At 50.3% G+C, this 11881-nt stretch overlaps 2 protein-coding genes across 3 annotated transcripts in view; one reads left to right on the top strand and one right to left on the bottom strand.

The window, feature by feature from the left end:
• Positions 1 to 1580: 1580 nt before the first annotated feature.
• On the top strand, positions 1581 to 8794 carry PDRG1 (p53 and DNA damage regulated 1). Of its 2 annotated transcripts, none has more exons than XM_068987231.1 (5): positions 1581 to 1732; positions 3243 to 3318; positions 4380 to 4451; positions 6509 to 6589; positions 7179 to 8794. In XM_068987231.1, exons 1-5 carry the CDS (start codon positions 1646 to 1648, stop codon positions 7259 to 7261), a joined length of 399 nt encoding a protein of 132 aa, XP_068843332.1. In that variant the 5' UTR covers positions 1581 to 1645; the 3' UTR covers positions 7262 to 8794. The 2 variants fall into 2 exon arrangements, with proteins under 2 accessions (XP_068843332.1, XP_068843331.1); XM_068987230.1 differs by having other exon boundaries at positions 4377 to 4451.
• A 1280-nt stretch (positions 8795 to 10074) lies between these two features.
• TTLL9 (tubulin tyrosine ligase like 9) overlaps positions 10075 to 11881 on the bottom strand; it is a 58672-nt gene continuing 56865 nt past the window's right edge. The window contains exon 15 of the mRNA XM_068986805.1: positions 10075 to 10151. Coding sequence (XP_068842906.1) covers positions 10075 to 10151 — 77 coding nt within the window. The remainder of the gene's footprint in view (positions 10152 to 11881) is intronic.

The raw sequence follows: 11881 nt of genomic DNA, 5'->3' as shown, positions 1-11881 counted from the left end.
TATTTGTGAAATTGATGGTTCTGAAACATAAGTGGTTCTAAAATAGGAGTCCTTCCAGGTATGACTGTCTCAAAGGCTTATGTCCCTCCCTTACAATGCCAGTGGCCAAGGGTGCCCTCTGAGGGCCAGTCACAGCCAATAAGCTGCCAATTTGGGAGTCTCCTTCAACCCTTTCCCATCCAGGCCCATCTGGCAGGGGTCAGGGGTCAGCCTGGCCCAGGCCCCTTTAAGCCCCAAGGTGGAGGGGAGATAATCCTAGGGTCCAGGCCTCAAGGATGCCTGGTGAGCCCTGTTTCTCCTTTGGCAAATGTTCCTCCTTCCTTCACAAGGCCTGTGTCTGCGTTTCTGAACCAGAAGGTATTTACACAAAACATCCTGGGTTTGGCGACAAATTCGCCCTTAATGAGGAATCCTTAATGAATCTCCTTCTTTCCCCATGCCAGGTGGCTGCAGGGAAGACTAACTGCCTCATCAGTTGAAGGAAGCCAAAGGCCAGGCAAAGACAGGGTGCTTCGAGGACTTTTGGGGCCACAACTTGGTGGAGGGCCTTTTTTCTTTCAGGATCCAGAAACAGCTGTGGTCTAGAAGCTTGAGCACTCCTGGACCATGTTTGCTCCTGACTTGCTGTGGGACAAGGAACAAGCCTCAGCATGCAGCTGCGAGATGTGTAATAACCCACCCATACAAAGATGGTTGTGAAATTCAAGGAAGGCAAGGGGTGTGAAAGGGCTTGGTTACAGTGGCCAAAAGGAGAGCAATACAAGCTGGACTCAGGGAGACAAGAGGTCAGAGCTCTAGTACTGGGTCTGCTGTTGACTTTTTAAAACCCTCACCACCCTCTGAACCTTGGCTTTTCCAGCTGTACAGTGAGGGGTTTGGGTGTGAAGATCTCTAGGGAATCTTCTGATTCGGAAGGGCAGCCACTTTCCACCTGCCTACTTCTTCCTGGAAATCTTCCCAGCTCCTACAGCCCACAGTGATTCACTTTCCAGCATTTATACAACTCTTCTGAGCTGGCACTTCATCACTCACCGCCCTTCCTAGGGTCTAGGTCAGCTATTCTTGACACTGGGTCCAACACAGGGGCTCAATGAAAGTAGAGGTCAAACTGAATTTTAAGACTCCTGCCTCCTTCCAATCCTGCGGAAACACAATGAGAAGGATTTTTATTCACTCTCATTTTATAAATCAGAAACTGCTACACTTGCTTCCTTGGTGCTCCTCAGGCAGGGGAAGAATGGCTTGATTTCTCCAAAGCCCTATCACTGCCTCCCATAGTATATAATTATTTGTTTTGTGATTAATTGTTTATGTTACCCACTAGATGAAGTTGCGCGAGGGGCAGGGACTTCGTTTTGTTCACTTCCGCATCCTCAGCGCCTAAGAACTATCCTAAGCGAGGGCGAGGTTAAGAGGTTTGGACCTGCAGGGGGCGCTCCAGCCCCGCCCCCAAGCTAGGCCCCGCCTCTCGCGTCCGCTTTCGCGAGAGCTTTGGAGCCTGCGCGCCTCCGTTCTTCTTTTAACTGCGCATGCGTGCCGGAAGCCCTGTGAGAGCGGCGCGTGCGCGGACGGAGCTGCAGTGCGGCAGAGCCGGAGGTGAGCTCGATAGGATCGCGGCGTAGTGGAGTCGTGACTGGTAGGCATCATGCTGTCGCCCGAGGCGGAGCGGGTGCTGCGGTACCTGGTGGAGGTGGAGGAGCTCGCCGAGGAGGTGCTGGCGGACAAACGGCAGGTAGGAGGCCTGTCCGCGGGGCTGGGGCCCGGGTTTTGCGGTTGGGCCTGCGAGCTCCTAGGGCAGCGCGCAGGGTCCGGAATCCGGCTCCAGCTTGGGCTCGCTGTGAATTGACCTACTCTTGTGGGCCAAGGGCTGTGACGACAGACCGGGCGGTTGTGAGATCATGTGGGCCAAATGTCGAGTGCGTGGCACAGCGCCGCGCTTGACTCCTGTATTTGGCACATATTAAGCCCGTCTGTGCCAGGCCTTTTCTCTCTCGCCATCCTTCCTCTGCCCTTTGCCCAGCTTTCCGGATCCCGACCCATTACCTCTTGGGGCCTTTGGTTTACCTGAACCGCTTTTTCAAAATGCAGTTTCTGGGCCCCCACACTGACCTGGGCTGCACCGCTCCAGTCCAGGCCAGAAGAGGAACAGGAAAGAAGTCTGAGTGGTCTAGTAATCGCGCAGGAATCGGGACGTGGGAGAAGTGTGGGGCCCAGGCCACGGGAGGGCCGTGGAGACCTGCACAGGGAGTTTAAGGGAGCTTGTGGTGGGAAGAGGGAATGATATAATGGATTGAGGCTTTGAAAGATCCCTCTGGCTGCTCTGCAGAGCACAGACTATAAGGGGGGAAGGGGTAAATGAGGGGCCAGGTAGGGGATGGGTTTGGGCCTAGGTGGTGATGATGGGTCATCTCCCTTTGGAGATGGCCTCCATGATGCTGAGGTATAGGGGTGAGGGAGTAGGAGGGATCAAGAATGATTCAGACTCCTCATCTCCAGTTAGAATGATTGGATGCTTGGTCAGCTGGGTATTAAGGGAGAGCCTAGTAAACACTGCATCAAGGTGTGCTGGCTGACAAATAGCAGTTAAAGTTGATTGAGTACTTACTGTGTATCAAGTACTGTGCTGACTTAGTTCCTAGGTTAATAACCTAGGTGGTGGGTCCTCTTCCTGTCCCTGTTTTTCAGAGAGGTGAAGTCACACCGCTCATAGCAAGCTGCAGGATTCAAACCTGGGTGTTCCGCCCCAGAGCCTCCACTGCCAAGCAGTAGTACTGCACTGCCTCCTCACTTTCTTAGTAGCCTTTTTGCTGTGACCACTGTCTCAGTGTCTCAGTGCCTTTCTGATATAATATTGTTGTTTTTCTCAGGATACTCGGTCAGAATCAGCTGGAGGAGCTTGTTCAGGAAGTGGTTTCCACTCCCCTGGTGATTCTGAAATGCCTTGAAGCTTGAGAACTAGTGCTCCCGTGGATGATAGTAAAAATTACCCATTTAGTCATTAGACATTTCCCCAGCTCCTCCTCTGGGGGGAAAGACACGTGGATGAAGCATCGTCTTTAAGGAGCTGGAAGCTGAGTGGGGGAGGAAGTACCTTCACACCTCTGTCCATTTTAGGCAGGATGTTAGAATTAACCGGGAATGATGCCTTGTCGTCTTCGTTAGGTTTTAACAGCCCTGGTCTGTTGAGAGTACAGACCCAGGTAGGAGGTAACTGAGTTCCCTCCTGCCCCTGTGCTTTTCAGATTGTGGACCTGGATACCAAAAGGAATCGGAACCGGGAGGGCCTGAGGGCCCTGCAGAAGGATCTCAGCCTCACTGGTAAGCCTAGCTTCGTTGTTGCAGCCCAGGAGGCCTGTTCAGTTTACCTTCTAATGCCTTTGACTTATTCCTGTTAGAGACCAGGCAGGAGGCCACAGGTGTGTGGCACAGCCCGTGGAGATGGGAGAGATGGCATTGCAGGTCTGACATAGACTGTGACTCAGGATTTCAGTTTCTTACCTCAGTGACAGGTTGTTAGCTGCTAGCTTATCAATTGATGACACTGGGAAAGTGCTGGGGGTATAAAAACAGTGCAGTTCCTGCCCTTGTGCTCTACAGGTGAGTCAACAGCATAAATACAGAACTGAAAATTGTAAGAAAGTTGCAGAAGGAAGTGAACACAGGGTTGGTCTTGGATAATGGGATGGTGGCTCTTTAGATGAGGCTAAGTGGTAGTGATAGAGGAAGCAATAGGGGAGGGGCATGTGATCATGCTAGAGAGATGGGCAGAGGCCAGGCCATGATGAAGGGCCTCAGGAACCAAGCACTTAAAGTGCACTGGAAAGCCTGAACCCTTCCAGTTTCTTGTCTCCCCAGAGTAAAATCCAGAGTCCTGCAGGGCTCCGTGTAATTTCCCTGAACTCTCCCACCTTGTCTCCTCTGCTCTTGCGCTTGCTCATCAGCTGCACCCTCACCATTCTCCTTGCTGTTCCTGACACACCGGCACGTTACTGATCCTTGCTGTTCCTGGTTCCTCTGCCTGGCTCGCTCTTTCCCTAGATGTGTGTCTGCAGGGCTTGCACACTCCTCACTTTTGTCAGGTCTCTGCCAGAATGGCACATAATCTGTAAGACCTTCCAAGACTGCCTGGTATAAATGACAAGCTCCTCTTTTTGGCATTCCCCATCTCTCTTTCCCTGCTTTAGTTTTCTCTAAGATACCTTTCAGGGTCTGATGAATCATATCTTTATTATCTTGACGTTGTTGTATATTCTCTCTCCTCCACTCTAACAAGCTAGGAAGGCAGGAATTTCGCCCTGTTTTGCTGTGTTTTCAACATCTAAAGCAATGCCTGACATCAAAATATTTGTTGAAGGAATGACTGTTTGCCATTTCAGAAGACGTGATGGTTTGCTTTGGGAACATGTTTATCAGGATGCCTCACCCTGAGACAAAGGAAATGATTGAGAAAGGTAAGCCTCCTGGGCAGGGGTCAGGGACAGCACACTGCCCCCATGCCACAGCCTCCCCTGCCCCACCCTGGCTTCTGGCAGCTTGATGAGAGGCGGCTGGTGGCCGTGTGCATTTTAATCTTTGCTGTGCCACTGAGTTGTTTCTTCATCTCTGAAAGGGGATACGTCTACATAGCACAGTTGTTGTAAAGTTCAGATAAAATAATATTTATCTAGCATAGTGCTTGTTTGTCATTGAGGAATGAGTTGGATTACAAATAACAGAAATCTAGCAGTTAGGAGGACTTAGGGAAATACAGTTCTGTTCATCCCATGTAAGAAGTTTTCCAGAGATGGGCAGTCCAGGACTGGCACAGCTGCTTAGCAGAGTCAGTGTATTCTCTTGGTTGTTGTGTCATGATCGCAGGCCTTGTGTCTGAGAGCCAGGCTAGAGGAAAGGTAGGAGGGCTTTCTCCATATATGGCCTTGTCTTCTGGTTTGGAAATAAGACTGTACTCCTCAGGGACTTCTGCTGATACCTCATTGGTCAGATCTAAGGCATGTGCTCATATTTTCACGTCCCCTGTAGTAGCATCAGGGTTGAAGATAGAGGTTTAAGGAGGCTGAAGCTCTCGAGTTTGCCACACTAAGGTACACAACGGATCTCACAACCATGATCCTAGAGGCTCTTTGGAGAAAAGTCATGAAAGCAAAAGGTCAGGCTGCAGATGGGTCCTTGGCTGGGATAAGGGCAGGTTAAGCATGTTTTCTCTTCCTCACCCCTGAAAACATGTGGGCCAAGAGAACCAGCATCACGGTTGCCTCTGCCGCTGAAAACAGGGTAACTCTATCCCTGTTGAAACTGAAATTCTATCAAAGGAAAGTAAGTCAGCTTTGAGGAGAAACTTCTGTGGAAAAACATCCACTAGAGACTTCCTTGGTGGTCCAGTGGTTGAGAGTCTACATTCCAGTGCAGGGGACTCAGGTTTGGTCCCTGGTGGGGACCTAGGGTCCCACATGCCAAAGGACAGCTAAGCTTATGCATTGCAGCTAAGACCTGACGCAGTTAAATAAATAAACATTAAAAAAAAAAAAGAAAAGAAAGTAGAACATACACTATCATCATGGTTATAAAATTGAATTGTCATTGCACTTGCAGAGGGGCTGGAGGCTGCTCAGAGTAAGCTTCCAGAGAGCCTCGCCTGCCTGGGCTGAGGGTCAGGCCCCCGGCTCTCTTGGCCCACGAGTGTGGTATTGTCACTGACCTAGAGGGGTTCCAGTGCAGCATGTCTGTTTCCCAGGGATGGATACAGGCTAAACAAAGGTCATGCGAGATGGTGGTTACTCATTTACAATGAGAACCAGAGCGACTGCCCAGGCCAGAATGCTTAGCTGGTCCTGGGTTACCACCATCAAAAAGAATGAAGGTCTGTAGGAAAGGCAAAAATGTCACTCACGAGTGGGTGAAAACAGCAGATGGAATTGGTTGGGTGTCGTCAGTTGGGTGCACTTCTCACGCTGCATCTGCCTTTGGGCACAGTCCATTCTGTAAGACAGCCTACTCTCCGCTGCCATGACCTTGGCTAAGAGTGAGCATGAGACAGAATGCTGACTGTTCAGCTCACAGTTCCCACAGTCCTGCTGTTGCGAAAACTCCTCACCTGGATGGATGTGGGTTTGTAAACTTCGTCAACCACCTATTTTCCATCCACCTTCGAAGAGCCTGGGTCTGTTTATTCTTAAATCTGAATTTTCCATTATTTCATTGTGAAAGGGTGACTTAAAATCCTGGTATTGCCTTCCCCATCCACTGCCCAGGGTACTTTGCATAATGGAAACAGGTTGATAAACTGCAAGTTGGGAAAAAGTGTGCTCAACCCTGTTCTGGGCTCACTCAGTGGTCAGGGTAGGCCATGTCCGTTCTTTAGCCTTTAGTTTCTTCGTCAGCTGGTCTCCCAAGTCCCATTTTCATCCCCACATGCTCAGACCCCTGCCTTCAGTGGGGCTGGGCAGAGGCTGGTATCCTTGGGTCTGTCTGTAGTGTAACCTCATCTTGTTTGCCTGTCTCTTTTTTTCAGATCAGGAACATCTGGATAAAGAAATAGAAAGACTCCGGAAAGAACTTAAAGTGAAGGTCAATCGCCTCTTTGAGGCCCAAGGTATTGGCCTGGGGACTAAGCGTGGGGCTGGAAACAAGGCGGGGAGACAGTATGAGCACAGACTTTGCAGGCTGGGGTGGGCAGCTGGTAAGTGGCACTAAAGCTGTGGAAAGTGGGCAGGGTTGTCTTGAGCCGACAAGAGATGGAACGGACAGGAAGTTTGTGGGATCTTATTCCCGTTACAAGTTCTTTTCAGGCACAAGAATGGCATGGAGTGTCTCACATTTTATGCCAAGGTGTGACTGTGGGGGCCAAGATACCTCTGACTAAGGGTCAGAAGGCCTCAGTCAGGTGGTCCAGGTTAGAGCTGAATTTCTAGGTAAACCTAACCACTCCAGATTGGCCAGTCTGGCACAAATTAGGAGGGTTCTGCACAGCCGTCATGACTCCGCAGGTTCTTGGTAACTCAGGAGCAGGTGTTGATATTCCTCGCTCTGTGCTTTGCAGAATTTGAGGCCCTTCTCTGTCAGACTTCGAGGCCAAGTTTTTGGCATCATGAATGCAGTGTGAGTCCCTTTGCCAGGCTAGACTCCAGGGCCAGTAGGTTGCACAGCAGGAGCCCTGACTCACTGATGAATTCTTCCCCTAGGCAAACCGGAGCTGAAGGGCTTTAACCTGACCCCCCTCAACCAGGATGAGCTTAAAGCTCTCAAGGTCATCTTGAAAGGATGAAACCTAAGAACCCAGGTGGGGGACCTAAGACCAGCATCCTCCCCTGGGGTCATGGAGGACCCAGAACTCTCCAGCCTTGAAACCTGCAAGGACAGGATCTACCTGCAAGGGGACAGGTGTGAGAAATGCAGCAATAGCCATGTACGAAGCTTCTTTGTCTCTAGCACTTGGCTACTTTTTGACAGCAGGAGGGAACCCTCAGCCTACACCAGTATCTGCCGGCCTGACCACTGGGGCTGGATGGACACAAGGCCCATTGACAGGCCCTGGCAGCCACCAGGAGGTGGGTGGGGGCAGCGCCAGTGGGGGTGTGAGAAGGACTGCAGCAGGCACTTCTCAACAATGGCCCGCTGTTGAAATGGGCCCTGGAGGGAGAAGAGTGGGAGCTTCATTCCAGCATTCCTCTCAGAAAGAGAGACGTATTTTCAAGCAGTGTGTGTAACGGAATTGGAATAAGGCAGGAGGCTTACAGGAGGCTCCTGTGCTGGAGGAAGGACAGAATGTTAGTGCTTTGTGGTTCAGCACAGGCAGACACATAGTCCCCCCGCACTGCCACTGGGGCCCGTTTTCCTGCTCACCTCTGGGATGGAGTCCGGAGTGGGTGCTGCTTATCCTGCCTCGGCTGCTCTGGAGTCAGGAAGGCCTTGCAGAGTCCTGCACCAGCAATGGATGAGGGCCTGCGTCCTGCTGTGTTGTGCAGGATGCGACTCCATGGGCTCTGAAAGCAGAACCCGGGCAGCGCTGCTTAGAGTTCCTGTCTGCCTTCAGGGTCTGCGACCCTAATGTGAACGTGCTGTGAGGGATTTCCTCGGTGTGCCTCAAGGGCTCAATACGTGTTACCTAAATGAATGGATAGTAGCTTCTAGTCTTTACCTCATTTGGTCCTTAATGGAAGGTACGCCACTCCCTTTGGAGTACCGTCTATGAAGGGGCAGTGGTTCCTCCTTGAAATGACGTCAGGGCAGGGTGGAGAGGGCACTCCATTTGGTTCTGGCCAATAGTTAAATGCGGGGACACAGGCTGCCATGGCCAGACCTTGTGTTTTCTTCAAAAACCTAGAAATTCAGATTTTTTAAGTTGAATCCTCTGCTTTTTAAATACTGCTGATTAATTCAGAAAATTTTAAAAAGCTTGAATGTTGGCCAAACAAAACACTTTATATAAGCCACATTTGGCCCAAACCTCTGGTTTTGCATCCTTTTGAGTTTTTTTTTTTTTTTAAGTAGGAATTGCTGCGGTTTCTCCAAGATGGCCCTAGGAAGTAGGGAGGTGGAATCGGAAACTAAATGTCCAGAGTAGATGAAAGGATTTGATAAATCTAAATAGTGGAATATTATACAGCTGTAATCAAGAATAAAGAAGCTGAACACTGATTTGGAACAAGCTTCAAGATACATTAAAGTGAGAAGCAAAGACAGGTGTCTAATAAGCTCATAATTTGTGTGCAAACAGTTATATGGTTCCCTCAGAATAGAAACTGTATGGTTAGGGTGCAAGGGAAGGACATGTTGCTGTTGTATTTTTTAAAATAAAAATGTAAGAAAACGGGGAATTGTGGCATTCACTGGCAGTTTACTGTCTGGATGACTCCTTGGCTCAGAGTTCTCTCTGAATGTTGACCCTGCCTGTCTGGCCAGATGGATGCTAGGCCAAGGAAGAACCAGTCAGATTCTTTCTCCTGGAGACGTGGACCCTGTTCCTAGGGTTGTCTGGGCTTTACCCAGTCACAGGGATGAGGGAGGCCCCCACATTCTGGAGCAGGAGCCCCAGAATGGCCTGGCTTCTGGCCTTCCCAAGGCTGGCTGATCTACTTAGATTTGTCAGTATTTTTCTTTGAAAAGCCCTTCCCTTCCCCCCGCAGTCAGATTCTGCTGTTGGCAGTTAAAAGAACTGTCCTGAAGCAGGCGGAGTGATAGAGGAGCTGCCTGGGGTCCCTTGAAAGGTTGTCCTGAAGCAGTTAGCCACTAGCCCACTCTTGGTTCAACTCCTCTTCAACCAAGAGGCGTTGGAATGTGGAAAATGCAGACATTCTTACTTGTGCCCAACTCCCCAAGCCATCTCTGCCTGACAGCCCAGGGCTTTCTAATCTAAAAAGCTCAGCTCCCAACCTCAAATAGGAAGACCCAGAGAGGCACCTAGGTCACCTAGCTGACTTAATAAGTGCACCTTCGTGGGAACTCTCACTAGCAGCTCTGCCTTCCTGATCCTTGCCTCCTCTACTTGAGGAATGGGGATGCTGTGGCCCACTGGTTTTCAAATGGTCAGGGAGCTCCATTGGTCCCCTGACAGGCAGTCAGGGTATTGTAAGGAGGGCAAGATGTATTTAAGGCTCAGCCCTTACTCAGACCCCCAATAAACACACAATCTTAACAAATGATTGTTTTGCAAACATAACTGAACCCTTGCTCTTGGAGGAGCCTATCAACATATCCCCTGAGAGACATCAAAGGGTCAAAACCAGGAAGATGTGGTTGTGGCAACAGTATTCCCTGAGCCAAGCCTGGAGCCCAAAGACTCTCCAAATAAGGGCCGTAATCCTTTATTAGATGTGATCTCTCTCGGGTATAACTTGCTGCATTTCTCCTCTTCACCAAGCAAACCAATTCACCAAGGTTAAAATCTATCCAGTCCCAGAGATTGGCTCTCTCCTGGTGCAAAGATGTCCAGGGTAGGGTGGGGTACTGTGCCAGCAAAGCAGCTGCCAGGCCGGAAAGAGGGAGGGAGGGTGACTGAGTGCTCTGAGTGCTGCTGTGCTGAAAAACGGGGAGCAGAGAGAGGACCGGTGTGGTACCAGTGGTTCTCCATGCTGGGGATTAGTTGGGAGTTTTCTTCTGTCCTTGAAGGGAGCGGAACAGCTGCCTCAGCTGTTTCTTCCGATCATTGACGCAGCCTGGAAGGGAAGTGGAGAGTTGACTGGGATGGCCTGTCCTTGGCAGAGGGGTCTTAGGGGAGTAGAAGGGGCCAATGCTCCTACTACCTGCAGAAGGAGGGGCCAGCAGAAGCCATGCAACCACAAATGGTTTCCCAGGTGGCGCTAGTGGTAAAGAACCCACCTGCCAATGCAGGAGATGTAAGAGATATGGGTTCGATCCCTGGGTCAGGAAGATTCCCTGGAGGAGGGCAAGGCAACCCACTCCAGTACTCGTGCCTGAAGAATCCCTTGGACAGAGGAGCCTGGTGTGTTATAGTCCATAAGGGTTGCAGAGTTGGGCATGACTGACGCAACCTAGAACGCATCCCTTCCCAATTGCCATGACTATTAGGTCACTTAACTCTTTGAGCATCAGCTTTCTTGTCTGTACATCAGGATACCTGCTTTATGGGGTAAATGCAAGGATCAGGTAATATTCGCAGGGGGCTTACCCCAAATCGGGGGCTACTTCAGGTGAGGATGTAGATTTGACTTGAGCTTTCACAGGAATAATGTGTGCAAGAGAAGAGGAGGCTCAGAGAGGTTGAATAGTTTGCTCCAAATCGCAGTTAGTAGCAGGACTGAGGCTTGAACCCAGGCTGCCTAGCTCCAGAGGCCAAGCTTTTAACCACTTCCCCATACTGCCCTGCCTTCTGGCTTTGCTCCGTGAAAATGCGCTTAAAGCTGGCACAGTGCCTGGTACCTAAATCTCGTGTGTCAGGCACATTCAGCTAAGAGGTGGATCTCCCCCACAGGTGGCTCCTACTCTTGTGGGAGAGTGTCCCAGGCAGTTCAGGCTGACTTCACATCCTCTCTTAGTGCATTCAGTGTTTCCTGTCTTTTGTGCTCAGAGCTAATCCTTGAGGCAACTCCATGGTCATTTAATCTTGTGCCAGGCACACTGATGGCATCTCATAAACAGTGGTTGAATGACTGAATCCCCATGGGCACAACTACTGACCTGGAGGTGTCTGCCATGTTTCTCAGCTCCCCAGAGCCCCACCCCTGCCTCCTAGGCACTCACAGCAATCAACGCTTCCCTGAGCTGAAAGTCCACTAAATGCCAATCCCCGGGGTTTTCCGAAGTGAGTTCTGTGGAACTAGCCTTAACTAAGGTTCATAATTCATTCATAGTTCACAAACCTTCGTGTCCAATGCAAATCTCTTGGCATTCTAGGCTCATCTCTGAGTTATCTGTTGATCTTTTCACCAGATCACCAACACATCCCTAATTCATTTCATCAATACTCTTTTCACCCCCAGCCAGCTCCTCTTATATTCAAAACCACCCACCCACATACTCAATTGGAGAACCACTGTTCTGAGTCTTTGCTGCTTAAATATGGTGCAGGAACCATTGGCACTGATATCTGAGGTGGATTGTTAGCAAAGGTGGCTGTGACAATCCTCTTGGTCCGCTATGGACCTCTCTGCAAAGTAACTGTGCCGCTCCTCCCATCAAGAGGTGGTGTCTATTTCCTTGCCCCCTGAATCTGGGCTGGACAGGCTTTGGCTAATGGACTGTGGCAGAATGACACATGGGATTTCTGAGCCTAGGCCTCAAGAGGCTTCACTGTCTTCTCTCGCCTTCTTGGAACCCTGAGACTACTCTGTGAACGAGTGGCCGCCTGGGAAAAAAGGCAGCTGACAGCCTGTCTCAACCCGCACATGTGAATGAAGGTGTCCTAGGCTACCATGTCTCAGCAAAT

Source organism: Capricornis sumatraensis, chromosome 15 (assembly GCF_032405125.1).
Source record: "Capricornis sumatraensis isolate serow.1 chromosome 15, serow.2, whole genome shotgun sequence".
NCBI classification, from domain to species: Eukaryota; Metazoa; Chordata; class Mammalia; order Artiodactyla; family Bovidae; genus Capricornis; species Capricornis sumatraensis.
Note: the sequence above shows the minus strand (reverse complement) of the source record. Positions and strands in the feature narration are given on the sequence as shown.

Coding starts and splice junctions, on each gene's coding strand:
- PDRG1 (XM_068987230.1), top strand. CDS start 1,646: ATGCTGTCGCCCGAGGCGGAGCGGGTGCTGCGGTACCTGGTGGAGGTG. Junction 1,733..3,242: donor TGCTGGCGGACAAACGGCAG/GTAGGAGGCCTG, acceptor TGTGCTTTTCAG/ATTGTGGACCTGGATACCAA. Junction 6,590..7,178: donor TCGCCTCTTTGAGGCCCAAG/GTATTGGCCTGG, acceptor TTCTTCCCCTAG/GCAAACCGGAGCTGAAGGGC.